General features: G+C 38.7%; 1 protein-coding gene across 1 annotated transcript in view; it reads right to left on the reverse strand.

Annotated features, from left to right (window-relative positions):
* PPAPDC1A (phosphatidic acid phosphatase type 2 domain containing 1A) overlaps positions 1-12579 on the reverse strand; it is a gene marked incomplete at its 5' end in the record, with an annotated part of 29644 nt that extends 17065 nt beyond the window's left edge. The window contains 3 exons of the mRNA XM_010083318.1: positions 7477-7601; positions 9082-9145; positions 12448-12579. Coding sequence (XP_010081620.1) covers positions 7477-7601; positions 9082-9145; positions 12448-12579 — 321 coding nt within the window. The remainder of the gene's footprint in view (positions 1-7476; positions 7602-9081; positions 9146-12447) is intronic.
* Between the last annotated feature and the right edge of the window lie 3324 nt (positions 12580-15903).

The raw sequence follows: 15903 nt of genomic DNA on the forward strand, positions 1-15903 counted from the left end.
CTTCAAGCTGTATTCAACAGTAATCACTACAACCCTCTTTCAGACAATATAATACAAAGAAGAAAAAAAAACCCGCTACACACAAGAAATAAGAGCTCTTGTACAGCACTATGTTAACATTCACTCTGGAAGATGTAAAAATCAAATTGAGATGTTACCACAAAGTAATTTCTTCAAAGCTTGACTTTTCTTTGCAAAAAAGAACCTCTGTAACCAATAAAGATTTATATTAAAAAAAAAAAAATCAATGGCACAATTTAGCCAAAAGTCAACTTTTCAAACTAATTCAAGTAACTAAACTGCAACTACAAAAATAAAATCACACAAGTATTTTATTTCTTCTGCTGCCAGTGCAGCACTTTTATGCAGAAAATATTTTAATTGATTTTATTCCCATGAATCTATCCAACCCAACATGAAATTGTAGGTTAAATTATCTCTGCAGCCACTGTTATTCAAGAGATTTTAATTTTTTATCAAGTTTGTCTTTCAGTCAGTTGATGTGAAATTCACCAGCATCAACTTCGACTTTTCTGAGATCAATGGCCAACATGAATATCCTAAAGTTCAAAACAGGGAAGTGCAAAGTCCTGTTCTAGGAGAAGTAAAGCCAGACTCATGAATCAAACTATAACCTGTTACAAACCAGACTAGCAAGTGATTATTCATTTAGTCATTAAAATTATGAGCTCTATCTGCCACTGACTACCAATACTAAGCAGTACAGGCTCCAAGGAGGTTAACAAGGAGGTTAAATTAAACTCTTACTAAGCTATTCTTTTTTTCTTCAGCACAAACATATCAAAACCAGTTTTATGCAACACCCTCAAATCTATGACAGAAATCCCCTGTCTGCAAAACACAGCTTAAATAGTTCTGACCAATTCAGAATGAACACAGTTAAAATAGTCACTAAATAAAGCTGAGGCCAGAACTCTGGGAATTGCAATCTGCTTGCAAATGCTTTGAGTAGAGTAAGAGCCTAAAGGGAGTTACATCATAATGAATTAATCACCTCATCTAAGAGAGCAAACAGGATTAAGAATTTGGCATTTCATTCACACAGGACTTTTGGTGTTTCTAAAAAACATGTGTTCATCCAGTTCCAACCCCCTGCCATGGGCAGGGACACCTCCCACTAGCCCAGGTTGCCCAAAGCCTCATCCAGCCTGGCCTTGAACCCCTCCAGGGATGGGGCATCCACAGCTTCTCTGGGCAACCTGGGCCACTGCCTCACAGTCAAGAATTTCTTCCTAATATCTCATCTAAATCGGCCCTCTTTCAGTTTAACTCCTTCTCCACCTGCAGAAATCTACCTGCAGTCCTGCTAAATGGTGCCTTAAATTAGTTACCAGTCAGCATACAAATAGTCTAACCACATCCAGTAAAGTAAACAGGTGTTCACTCCTGGTCAAAGACTCTGTCCTTTACTGCAAAACTGTAGATTTTTCCATAAAGATCCTTCAAAGGATCTTACATAAAATGTTTGTTTTTTTTTTTGCCAGCATCAACTGATCTTCTTGTAGCTGACAGTCTCTTTTGTTAAATACATCAGTAAAACTCTACTGGATGCTAAGACCAGCCTTTCAAAGATTTCAGACCTAAGGAATAGAAATCTGCTTCAGTTCATATGCTCCACTTCTAAAACTGATAGATATTAAATGAAACCTGAAACTAATTTCCTAGCTTTGCACTACAGAGTGCCTTACAGGATTTTTCAGAAGAGTAGAGCATATGTTGTGATAGCATCAATTTTACAGGGCATCTCTTTGTCTTAAAATACTTGTTCTTCATACCATATTCCACAAGTGACACTGACAGGAACCCCATAATTAAGCTTACCCCTACCCAGGCAACTTCCAACACGTACAATTATAATATGCACTGGTGATCACTCTATACCACTTGCCAAGTAATGTATAAACAGGCTTTAAAAGAGAGTATCAGTGATACTCTGACAGCTCCTAAAGCATCATAGAATGGTTTGGGTTGGAAGGGACCATAAACATCATCAAGTTCCAACCCCCCTGCCATGGGCAGGGACACATTCCACTAGACCAGCTTACTCAAAAACCATTATCTTGGTTCTTGTATTAGGTGGCAGCCAGGACTCTTTGCACCACTCCCCACAAACAGTGTAAGAACCAAGGGAGACTGTAACTTACTACCTACTGTTGCTCGCTCCAGCAGACCATGGATCCCTCCCTCTTTCTCCTTACCATATCTAGTTCTACCATGTAATTTTTTCAGACATGATGAGATGTTTTCCAGTGTTTTTGATACGTGGAGAGCCCCACAGTGCAGTTGCCCAAAGAATTATTAGCATGCTTGGTGAGAAAAACAAGCAAATGTGCTACCAATGATGTACATAAGTACAGAAGATGAAGTTAACATGACAGCAAAAAAACAAATTACGCAGCAAATTATTGGAACACATAGTAAACTGTAATATTAAAGCATAGCTTAATAGAGGAGAATCATACTGACATGATGAATTCAAAGCAATTTGAAATGAGGCACCAAGCTCAGAAAAGAAATGTCCAATTAGGTGGCTCAAGATTAGATCAGAGACAGTATTTATGCTAGAGTGAACACACACACTGTATAATAACCAGCCTGATTGCAAGCTGCAGGAAAATCCTACTATGTAAGATGCTTAAGATTAACATAAGAAAATATTTTTCAATTTGTCAGGAATCATCTGTATATGGGAATGAACTGAAGTACTGTAAATGATATAAGAAGGCTTTTCCATCTTCAGTGTCTATGAATCTATGTGTGGACCTGAAAGACGAAGTCTGTTTCCAGACTGAATTCTGCAAGATTTCAGCATACATGGCTTCCAGACCAAACCTTCCAAAAACAGATAGAGGATAGCAGGTATTCCCAAACTCCATATGGGAACTCTGAATATTTGTTGCCTATTAAAAAAAACAGCATAATACATGATAGAACTAGTTTATATTGGTGACATTCCCAGGACCACAAAGTGAAAAGAGAATTTGCCCCTTTAGTTCTCCCCCTGCTTACAGCCACCTGACTGGTCATGTCAACATCACAGCTACCTTACTGGTTATATTCCTTTCTTCTCCTCTGCCTCTCTGTCACAACCACCAAATCCTCTAGCAGCCTAATCACAGTCTATCAGCTACAGATCTCCTGCAGTTCATTTGTTCCGCTTGTAAAACTGCTGGATTTGAACATGCATCCCTTGCTGCTTCAATTAATGGAGTAAGAACACAGGGGGGGTTAAAAACCAAAGTCAGCATCAGCTGATAAAGCACTAGTGTGGTTCAAACAAGTCATCATTCTCTGTGAATGGAAGTACTAACCAACTGCGATGGGTAACTTGTTGCGCATCTTCCGTCCACTCCAGCATCCTTGTGATAGACACTGACCATGGATCTGGAAGACATTTACTATCTAACCAGAGACAGACAACAAATAAACTTAACTTTTTTTATCTCCCAGTCCTGGAAAGTAAAGGTTTAATCTCCTAACCCTGGAAAATACTCCCAAATATTGGTTCCTTCAAACAAGGTATACTGGCAGTTCAACTGGAAGAGAGGCAAAATATGCCCCAACCCATCCAGAACAGCCAGCATTTTCTTTGGTCCAGTAGAACATGCACTACTGGGTGAATTTCAGTGGAGTCATTGAATGTCGCGTTGTGCTTGTGTAGATTCTAAACTCAAGTTGCTGTTATAAAAAGTCATCAAGAGAAGGAGTCGCCTAACTTCAACAGTCTTTCCAGAAAAGGACGGGAAAAGACAGAACTAGGAGACAGAAGCCTTGAATGACATACGCCAGCTCAAAGTACATTTTCAGCAGCCACTGCAGGTAGAGTTCTGCTCCTCATTCAGAGAAGGTAGTAACAACAACACTGTCTTCATGTTGGTCAACCTCCTGTTCTGATTTGGTACAAAATGCCTCAATTGTTTCAGGCAACTGTAGTTTGCACCTATCTGCAAGTCACTCTTTGGCTTTACAGAACAGTTTGTGCTCCATACATTTTTCTTATTTGTATTACACGTGCTCCTTGGCACAGGGAGATGAAAGATGTGGTAATTTAAGACAAGAAAATAATCTGTGCTCTAATAAGGAGAACACAGTCTCCTTCAGGGCACAAGTTGACTCTCAAAGTGGAAGACAGGTAGTTCACAATGTTTTCATTGAGCACGCAAGGTCAGATCAGGCCACTGGGGGTGTCAGTACTATCACTATTGTTTTACATCCCTGCACTACCTTCCTATAGCACAACATCCACAGCACCACAGACTTTCTTGTTAAAGGCCTCATTTTGCATGGGTGAGGTTTTAGATCCTGGTATAACGAAGCTTTTCATTGACAGCCCAAGGAATGCTCTAAGAAACTGTTTTGAAGTTGAAAATGGCTCTTTACTAAAGCATCTAACCTCTCTTTATGAGCTGCCTGGCAGCCTTTACTTGAGATTTATTTTCTTCATGTGTTCAGGTGAAGTAGAAAATAACAAACTGTAGTGGGCTACTTGTAACTATCATTCTAAGAGAGGTACTAGAGTTTATGTCAGCTCTCATCCTTCTCACTTACATTTCTGCAGCCATGAAAACAGAAAAAAAATCCACAGTCACAGAAACAAAACACTTTTTGGGGGGCTGCTTCATGAGTTCCACAACAGATAACAGAAATCTGAAGAATGGAACTCCTTTATTTTATCTATTAGCAACCTTATGCTGAAGGAAGGGATAAAGGAGGCAAGAAAAAAATATTGGACTGAGTTTATGGAAGGAAAGTTTGCAATTAACTAAATGTTAAGAAGGCAAGAAGGACAGTTTTTTTTAAAGCTGAGATAAGAGAATAATTTTTCACAGGGAATGGGAGGTAGAGGAGGTATAGCTCATACATTACACAAACTAAATTACCAAAAATGTAAAAGTATAGCAAAATTTCAGAATGTGAATTACTATATCCTCAACATCCTCATTGCTTCCTAGGTCCAGGAAGGTAGTACCAAGTTGCATTCCCCACAATATTTTTTGTTTTTTCACTCTTCAATCTAGTGGGGGATGAAATAACAGCAAGGAAAAAAAAATTTCATAACTATAAACTATTCTTGATAAAATAATACTGACAATCTTTGTTATGTAAATCATTTTGCTACAAAGAAGGAGCAGAGGTTAGCATTGTAAGATTATAGAATTAAATTGATTCCTTTTGCATTATGAGACTAAAATATGTAAGGACTTTAAGGCTTCAAAACACAGTCTTGTCAGAGACTTAGATCTTGTAACATGAAGCTTCAAACAGCCAAGTGTTTCAAGGAGATGCAGAATTGCCTCACTCTAGCATACACTTACCTACAGATAAAAATTAATGCTTATACATCTTTTCATTCTTATCACATTGCAATAAAAGGCTTTGTAGTGGGAAATGTGGACAACTCAGCCACATGCTAATATTATATTGGTCAGTGATGGACAAAGGTGTTCTCATAATTTTGATCTGAACTGGACATCATTCTGCTCCAAGTGAATTTTGCGCGAGCTGCAGTAAAGCAGCTCACTGCTTATAAAACCAGCACCAGTTAAAAGTAAAATCCCAGTATGCATTCTATGGCTGCCCCACTGACACAGGGACAAAGCACTTCTCTGTGTGACAAGCAGTCTTGGTACGTGTGCCAGAGCTAAGCAGAGCATGCTACACATACCGTGTTTCTAGTCTGTGCAAAAACAAAAGTACGTTGGGTGTCTTCTGCTGCTCACACTTTGCAGCCCTGGAGTAAACTGCTGCATTTTAGCAAAGGAAAGTGACCAACTGTAACACTTGCTGAAGGCTAATCTGTAAATTTCAGTACATCAGTGTATACAGGTACTTATTTTAGTGTATACATTTACTTATTTTAAGCTTATTTTGTTGTTATATATTGAGAAAATAACCAAGAGGATTGCAACCAAGTGTGACAACCAGATCTGAAGACAGACTACAAATAGCAATAAATACCATTTGTTCTAAATGGCATACAGTATATTCTGCTCTTGTCTCTTTAACGTAATCAAAGCTTATAAACAAAACTTGAGACAGCTAAGGGGGTTTATTGTTTATGACTATACAGTTTGTAACATATCCACAAATATCTACTACTCCTTTATCTGTTTCAGGACTCAAACAAGAAAAAGAGAGCAAGATCAGCTCAGAAATTAATTAATCTCATTACCCATCTCCTTTGCAATATATCATTCAGCACAATTAGACAATCTGAAATTATTACTTTAAAAAAAAAAAAAAGAAAAGAAAAGCTAATTCCAGATATAGGACTTAACTGGTACTCAATTGGCAGCTCTCAGAAACAGAACAGCACAAGGCAACAAACAACACTGGCCAAAAAACCCAAAAAAGCTCACAGTAATCAAGTTATTTTACAGATGAAGTTTTATTAGACACCTGACATAAAACACTCTAGAAGTCAGCTCCTAAAGACAGAGAAAGGAACCTTTGTAAACATCTGAGTTAATACACCTAATTAAATCAGACATGCAAGTTTTCATAAAGCCACCTGAACGTCTGTCAGGATACAGCATTAGCCAGGAGTAATTCATCAAACCATCAGACCTGGACCAAGGACCACCTCAAAGCCAAATGGAGTAAGTAACAAGTGCCCATGCTGTCCTGGGAGCGGACAAGAAAGCACAGGAACTCCAAACTCTGCCCAGTTTACCTGTTTCCTCCCCACTTGCTCCTCTAAATAACATACCATTGATACTCCTGCTCCCCCATGACACGCTACCTCTGACTCTCTACCTGTTCTCCTCTGCTTGCTTGAGCTGGGAACAGAGCACCTTAGCAACGGATTTTATTTTTTTTTAAAGGAAATCTTAAAAGCAGTTGAACTGTCTTTGTGACAAACTTTGGTTTAATAGATCTGGTATTTGAAAGATATTAACTAAACCTTGTTAAAACTACATATTGTAGTTCATGTAAATATTTATTGTATATTTCAATAGAGTACAACAAAATAAATATTTACTTTATACAGTGGTTGCATACAGAGGTCTGCATGAGGGAACAGATATCCCCTCAGAATCACACTGTTTTCTTTAACCTTGAATTACTGCAGTATAAAAGTTCAAGGCCAGGCTGGATGAGGCTTTGAACAACCTGGGCTAGTGGGAGGTGTCCCTGCACATGGCAGGGGGTGGAACTCGATGGGATTTAAGGTCCCTTCCAACCCAAACCGTTCTGTGATTCTGTGACTCTATGAATAGTGCTTCACTCTACAGATAGTCCCGCTATGGCTCTCAGCAAAGTCAGGTGTTTCTCAAGATAACAAAGGGTCACAGGCTCACAATTTTATTTCCAGAAGGAAATTTCTGGGAGGGGTGACCTAAGACAGAAGTCCAGGCCCCTCCATCCAAAATCAGGTTCATGATCTAACAAAAAAAAAAGAGCAATTGCAAAACATAGCTAGAACAGCTTTTTACTTCATTTAAATGAACTTACAGGAAGAGTGGATACTGGGAAAGCTTTTTCTGCCTTCAGACACCAGATCGGGATCACCTGTGCAGTGCATTTCAGAGTTCATTACTCCATCTGGAAAGCAGCGGTAAAAGAAATCGGGACGCGGTCTACAAAAAACACCATGGATATTAAAAATATAAAAGCTGTAGTAACAGATAAACCTCAAAGTGATCATTACATTTACTGCTTATTACATACTGAGTTCATTCCCTCCTGCCTTCACACAGCAACAGAAATGCTTCGTTTTCCCTGAACAATCAATTCAAGGTCACTTTTTTTACAGGGAGGCTCCCTCAGGGAAGCTTCCAGTGCAGCATGGAAGTGGGAGTTGTCTCTGGAAACGAACACACAGGGCTGCTCGTGCCTACAGCGATCAATCTTGTACAATGCTTCCAGGGGCAGAGCAAAGCAGCGCAGCAACCCCACAAAGCTGCACAAGTCTTGCCATCTAGCTGAGAGCAAGACTACAGCTTAGGCTATGAGATTGGCACCAAAACAATCACCAAATTCTAATGCCAGCCTTGATGCTGACTCTTCAACTGCATTTAACAAACCTCCAAATTTCTGTTGACCCTGCTCTGAGCTCAATAAGAACATGTTGGTTGGACTGGTGCCATCCTGATCCTGAGCTGGTAAACCATGGGGAGAAGCGAGGAGAATGACCACAGCTGCAGAGACAAGCTGACAGAGCCAACTAAACTGGCTTAGAGTGCAGGCAAAATGAGCTCATGTCTGCCTGAAGAAGATGGTGCAGACATTCTTAATTGTATTTCAAAAGCATTCTTAAAATAAAAGTGCCAAGTATCATTATTGTCAGGGCATCACTACTGTAGCAGGGAGGGTTCATCAGAAACCAAGCACAAGCACTGCTTCCTCAGTGCTGCAAAACAGGTGAGGCTGAATAACAAATGCAGCATTCGACTCTATTAAATAGTGCATGAATTAAACTCAAATAGATATTTTTTCAGCTGAAATTATTCAAAATTTTATAAAGAGACAAAAAATACCTAAAAAAAACATTTTCCAGAGACTTTTATTTGCTAGTATTTTTCTGAGCCTTTCATTCAAATTTATGCTTCCCTAAAAAAAATGGCCTACCTAGGAGTCCACTTATTGCTTAGCTCCAAGGTTCATTCTGCCATGGATCTTGTGGAAATGTCACATTCAGTAATACACTTCCCACAAAAAGCAGGCACGAGGTTATACAGAGACTCAATTGATTCCTATTTAATCAGACTAGTGGCACTGGCATCTCAACTCCCACATGCTGCGACTCTTCCCTTCTCTGTTGCCAAATTAATGAATTGATTTCAGCTCACACCTTTCCTTTCAAACTCCTCGTTTGTCTGGACCTGCCAACCAGTCAAGCAAATAACAAAACACAAGGACATAGATTCCTACCACAGCTGGATGCCACATAATGAAGTTGCACAACACCTGCATCAGGGAAAGGACAGCTTTGGAGGGTCCCGATATAATTCAACATGCTTTGGAGCAGCGGCTGTCTTTTTATTGAGATGTACTGTATTTGTCAACTCTGCTTCTCTTAACAGTTAAAGCCATCATTTATAACACGACAAGACTTACCTTCCCACTATTAATTTAATAGTATTTGTGCAGACGCCATTCAGAGCTAGAGCCAAGGAAACAGCTAGAAAAGAGAATGAACAAACAGAAACAATCATAACCTAAATACCAAGCTATAAATTGCAGCATTACAGCAGTAGATTTACAGACTGAAACCCTTACTGGACTGAAAACTGAATGATCCTTGCAGCCCACTGTGTTTCTTATTACCAGACTAAGGAGAGACCCCAGAGCATGATAATAATCACAATTTACTTTGTTCTGCTTTTACTGTGGAGAAATCTTATTTCCTTATGCAAAGCCAGTTTTCCTATCTTGCCATTTGCACAGTTATAAATCATCAGATGGAAACAGCTATTAGAGAATCAAGTTCTGTGTTTATCAGTTTTTTAATTTACTGGATGAAAATCTTACACTCTGGGTCAAGGATAGAATTCCTGCTTAGAACTATATGTAAGATATATATATATATATACACACGTGTGTGTTTTTACATATATATATACACACACACATACACATGACTGAATTAAACAGTTCACTTTCAGGCTAAAGAATTGCCTTTTAGCTAATATTAGAATTGGATTATTTATTTTATTTTTCTTTCAAAAGGATGTGGATGCTTTGACTACAAATCTTGACATCTTCCCCACACATTTGCTCACAGGATTAACCAACTTTACTAATAAAATTAGAATAATAAACAGTAACTGTCATGATAGGTATGAGTGAATAATCCAAGTTCCTAGACTTTCCAAAGAACCTCATCTAAAGCCTGTGGATTTCAGCAGCACTTGGATCCAGTGCACGCACTCCTTTTAGATGAAAACTGATTTTCTGTTGCAGTCCACACCAGAGCTCCCTGCTACAAGAAAAGAGCCACTAAACATTTTTTTTTTCCATCAGAAAAAAAAAATATCAAGCAAACCTCTGGTTTCTAGCAGAACCATTACAGTAATATAACTTTTGATTATGACAGCCACACGAGCTATTTTCTCATGGGACTGCTGCCCCAGATGCTGCACTTCAGCAGCACTCATCCTGTCTCCATAAGATCTCTGCCCAAGGATATTATACACCATAAAAATGGGTGTGTTATAGGATCTATTTTTCTTTAAGTTAAAAAAAAGGTCATCCAACGAAGCAGAAACAAGGGTCTTCTCAGACTTCAGCAACAGGTGCCAGCAAAAATAAAGGAAGAAGACAATCCTAGAAACACTGCTATTGTTCAAAAAAAGTCTCACGCTTACAACACTTATGTTCACAGTGACCACTCAGTCCCATTCTCTCTTTTTCTTCTCAGTTTTTCCTCTTAGTTATTTATGGTGATTGCATGGTGAACTGAAATCTTCCACCAAGTCAAATGCATGTGACCATCAATGTCCCAGCACTAGATTCTCCTTTTTAAAAAATGGGACATGTAGAGATATCTGCTTTCTGAGACACGTGGTGAAGTTTACTCTTTTCATTAAGCTTTCTCTTGATTGTTCATTCCACATCTGACCGAACCATGCTTTCACCATTGCATATTCTTTACAACAGCAACCCAAGTGTCAAATGACAGTGTAAATTAAACTGATAAATAAATTCCATTTGCTCTCATTTTGTTCCCTTTACAAAAGGTTTATACTGCCCACCAAAAGACATACAATCTAGTCAGCAGAGAGAGGGTAGGTGCCTCCAGGGGAAGGATTAAGGGCATCGACACCAGGAAGCTAACTACTCCTGAATCACCTTCTTTACATTAATGTCTATATGAGAGGCAAAACATTTTCACATCCTTTTGATCTTTGTTCTCTTCTACATATGATGCCTAAAGAAATTAAACTTTTCAGGGACTTCCTGATCATTCATTGTGAACATTATGTGCCAGATCTCAGCAAATCATCAACTCCACCACAGTTAATGGATTTTCTCATCACCAGACACATTAACATACTGATTCATATTAATATACTTGAGCATAATTAAGCCACAAGAAGTTCCACACTTATGGAACATAATGAACAGGGACACCCTGTAGAAGAGAACATCAAGGCTGGATTTTCCTTAAAGTCTGGGTAGCAAGGAGAACACTGGGCAAGCTGGCACGTCTTCTCCTGGGAAGAGGGAATCATAACAGAAGGCAAGAACAGCAAAAGAAAAGAATGTGTCTTTAGAACAAAAAGGTGAAAATAAGTGATAGAGGAACTAATCCAAAGCTTCTTTCCTTCTTAAACAACAGAAAGTGAAATTCAGCACTCTGACTGTATGCATTGTATGAATCAGAGTTATTTCTACTGAAGGGACTCATCAGTAAGATATCACTGTAAGATATTTCAGAAGTTACTACAGATGACTGGCAGTAGCCAAAACAAAACTACAATCTTTTCACACTTACATTAGAGCAACTGGAGAAAGAACAAGCTACAGGAACCCAGCCTTATCTAAAAAAAAATGGCCAAAGGCAGATGCATAGTGCCATTTACATCCTATATAGCTAAGGCAAGGCTGAGTATCAGTTTGACCTTATCTTCCAAGGGCCAATAAACTGAAGTGTAAATTAGGTAGTAAAACAAAATTCCAGAATTAGGCACATTTCAAACACACTGCCAACAAAAACATTTGCAGTTTTTAGTGCTTCAAAACATCCTTTGCCAGTGAAAGTGCTTTAGTCTTTGGCAACGTCTAAGTAAGAAGGATCTGGGCATACATCACTAGAAGATTTCAAAAGATAGGAACAGGCAGAATTAGCTGGAACAGTTTAAGACTTTCCATCCCCATTGTCTACCTGCTCCTCTGCTCAACGTTGCTGCCAAAAACTGCCATTAGACCGCACCCGTAACACAGCCATAGCAGTTCACAGTCCAGGATTAAGTGCACATCCAACTCCACTGGCAGTTTAAGATGAAACATCAGCTGGTGATTAGAAAAACTGAGACGTGAGCACAGATTTTGCAGTGGGGAACAGTACTAAGTCCAGAAAGCCAGAGAAAGTGATGAGAGCAGTAATTTCCTACACTAAGCAGCTGAGTCTCACAGGACTTTCCAGTCAAACCCTTCATTCAGAATAGCTGCAAGTATAAATAAGAGGCAAGTAACAGTTTTGCTGTGACAGAAAAATATATATCTGAACAGTCTCTTGGACAGTCTTGAATTAGCTGATCGAATTCTGGCCCTTGCTCACTAGATTGTGGAATTAAGGTGCAGAATTTGTACATTTATAAACATATATAAAAGCAAAGGCTTTTGGAGATGGTTTGCAACTATAACTGCATTGAATACTACTGTAACGGAGACAGGTCTTCTTCAAGGCTTAGACTACAATTGGAATCAATCTCTGAAAGCTATCACACATTTTCTGCCTTGAAGTATGCCATACGTTACCTAAGAATGCCTCTTTAATTTCAGTCTTGTCTGTTCGCCGGATTATTTTCACCACAAAAATGACTGCTAGTGGTGTAAGGAACGAAATTGCCTGTAAGAGATAACAAATATCATGTGTGAAACCATAAATTCCTTTTCAGCCCAACTCATTAATAATTAGTTCCAGTTAGCTCCATTTAAACTGGGAGGCTGAATGATCTTTATCAAACTCTTGACCTTAAGTAAAGTGGGATGATTTGTCTTTGCAACTATAGAGCAATTAATACATCAAAATTGTAATATAACAGTGGGTTATAATTGATTTGGAATTGCCTGGAGCTGCATTTTTAATGTCAGCTTCATAAATGAAAAAGGAACAGTTTATACAGCCCACAAAATTCACACACTGATCCATACAGGTCTTGTACATTTTTTCCACACTAAGCATTGCTCTAGAAGGCAGTCCAACCAGTCTATGCTTTCAGTAAAACCCTATTCAACATTACAGACTCTAGCACCAACTTCTGACATTTTAAAATGCTCTTTATTTTACTTTTTGTTTACTTTTTAATTATCATTCTTGCACACATTCAGAACATGTCTCGATGATTCTTTCATTTACAAGTGTTTGGATGTGGCGCCAACTACTTGATTTTGTTCAAAACCAGAAAAACAACACCTGAACATCTGCAAGTATAATCATCAGTTAAGCAGAACCATATTCTTTTACTGTCAGTGCTGTAGGACAGGATTCCTCCTGCAAGGAACCTGAAATGGCATCTGCACATCAACGCACACACTTGATTTCCATGAACAGCATCTCCATTATCATGGAACAATTTGGATTACGGTTGACAATTCACTGTAAATGTGCCAGTTATCCCAAAAGCATCCTACTTCGTGCAGTGTCTTTATACTAAAGTCTGTCCTCCTACAGCAGGTATTTATTGTCTTTCTCCAGAGAGACATATCAGTTTCTCCCAGCCAGTGAGTTTTTCATTTGTAGCTTGCCATGAAAACTATGATTTTGTTCCCAACTGGTCCTTCCATCATCCCTTTCCTTCTCAGACCTTCAATTGCAGAGGTAAAAGGCAACATATAGGTAAGGTAGTCCATTTATGTTTCTTGGTGGTTCTGGTCTAAGTTAACCATTTCCTTTCTGGAATCTACAAAGCTCTTCACAGTCATATTTGTTCAAAAACAAACAAACAAACAAACAAAAAAAACCACCAAGGTCTTTCAAAAGCATTTATTCTCTTGAAGAAAAGTGAAAATGACTGTTTTTTTAAAACAAGGTGACAATTATGCTATATACGGCACAAAGGGCACGTGGGCTTATCTAACATTATGCTGTCTTTACTGAGGCTGAACAATGCCTTGCTTCTTAAACAGCCCCACCGAAATAAAAACCAGAGACAGGACAGACGTGTGACTGTGTGAGATGTGTGACTCTCTTTTTATAATACAGATTAATCACAATGTTCCTTTTATGCTTTTAGAATGTCTAAAGTAGGGAACAACACAAAAATGCACTGTATTTGCTTTCTTGTAGTGCATCTTGGACCAGATTCCCCTCATCTGCATCTGCAAAATATTATCTCAGTGAGCTGTGCAGATTAAAACACAGTCTGGAATCTGCTCCCCTTTTTCACATTTAGAAAGGCAGGCACCAGGTTTTGTGCAAAAAGATGTGCCATTTGTACTGAAAATTCCCTTCTGTCTAGAGTGTGTGTGAGATTCAAGCTAAGATGCTAGGGCTGTGTTACTGCTCCAGACATGTTCACTGCTCTCTGTCCTCAGCAATAGTTTAATTTCTGCTCTCAGAGAAAAGAGTGAAATAAAAATGGTTAAAGCAAAACCTAGAATTATTCGTTTCATTCTAAAAAAAAATGAGGATTGCCACCAGGAAGGAAAGAAGAAAGATATCTGCATTCCATTGTTGAAGAACATGTAGCAATATAGCCTGGCTGACAGGCATACAGTGGTGCTTTAATGGAGCTAGGAATCTTTTGAACAAGCAGGAGCAGCAGAAAATATCAACAAAGAATAGAATTCAAGTGGCAGCTTGTTCCAAACCACTTCAAATTCCATCTTCAGATATCTAGTAAAACTGCAGATTTCCTCATATTTCACAAGCGTATGGATTTTTGAAAGAGATGAAGAACGATTCATGTTTTGCAGTGCGCTGCTGTTCCTCATACAAAAGCATTAGCTGGAAGGTGTTTTTTTTATTCTGCAGCAAAATGCACATAGAAAGAAAGTTTCACTTGCTACAGACTCCTTTTTCTTTATTTGGCAAAGCAATTCTGTATGGCTCATATCCGTAACAGATATGGCAACAGTCTAATGAGCAATCGTCTCATCAGACGCATCTTAGTATTGTTTTCTTTTCCAGCAGTGAGATATTCCAACATTGCCTTGCTTTTGTAAAACACGGACAAAATCTGTCTCATTGATTATTCAGCCCGGCAAGCCAGAGATATGCTCAAGTTACAGGGACTCCCACATACCTCCATGCATTTAAGAGAAGCTGACAGTACCCTACACTTTCCAAGATGAGGAATATCCACTGACAGAGAGACAGAACAAGGCTCAGGTCTTTCCAGTCCTTGTGGCTGGCTTGCTACCTATGCCGAATCAGCTTTGTCTAGTTTGGATGTGGATTTGGAGTATCGACAACATTTCTCTTGAATTCAAAGCTCTCAGCAGATAAAATAATCCAGCAGTTCATAAACTCTTAGAGATAGCTTTCTGCTAAACCGTAGCCGTACATTTCAATAACAGAGTACATCACTAGCGGCAAGAAATTATTTACACAATGAAAGCTTGCGGTCAATGCTAGAGTTGCGTTTTTCTTCTTTTTAATTAGAGAAATAAGAAAAAAAAATTTAGAAATTATCAACATTTTTTAATTTAAGAAGCTGTTCACTGAGTTACTAGGTTCTGATGTTCTGAACCAGACAGGGAATACAGACTATCCAAACATTACTGACCCAGAGCTTCCTGGGAATCCCACCTGCCATGAAGTATTCCAAAAGCTTGCTCTGTGGGAAGTGGTTAACAGGGAAATGTATTACACATACCCCAGAATTGTGCTTCCCAGTGGCTACTGCCTAGAGGACAGAGGATGGACTAATGATTATCCCAACTGGTTTAAAAAAATAGGTTCACCATTGCAGCAAACCCCTGTACCATGATTCACAACTGGTTCTTGAATAACTCCTCAGTTATAAACAGAGATCAGAGAAACCAAGGTAATGCTCAGCATAAGGAAAAATGGCAGAATTAAACTCACAACATACAGTTTAATGTTTGGTTTTGTGGGTTTGGTTTTTTTTTGTTTTTACACAGCTGTCTTCCATTTCAGGAGAAACATATATTTTCACCCATCCAGGCTGAAAAATTCCTTAATAGAGCTGCTTCTTAATGCAAGATAAACAGTATGTTGGTGTATTTAAAACCTATTTTAATAATATT

Source organism: Pterocles gutturalis, unplaced genomic scaffold (assembly GCF_000699245.1).
Source record: "Pterocles gutturalis isolate BGI_N339 unplaced genomic scaffold, ASM69924v1 scaffold32235, whole genome shotgun sequence".
Taxonomy (NCBI): Eukaryota; Metazoa; Chordata; class Aves; order Pterocliformes; family Pteroclidae; genus Pterocles; species Pterocles gutturalis.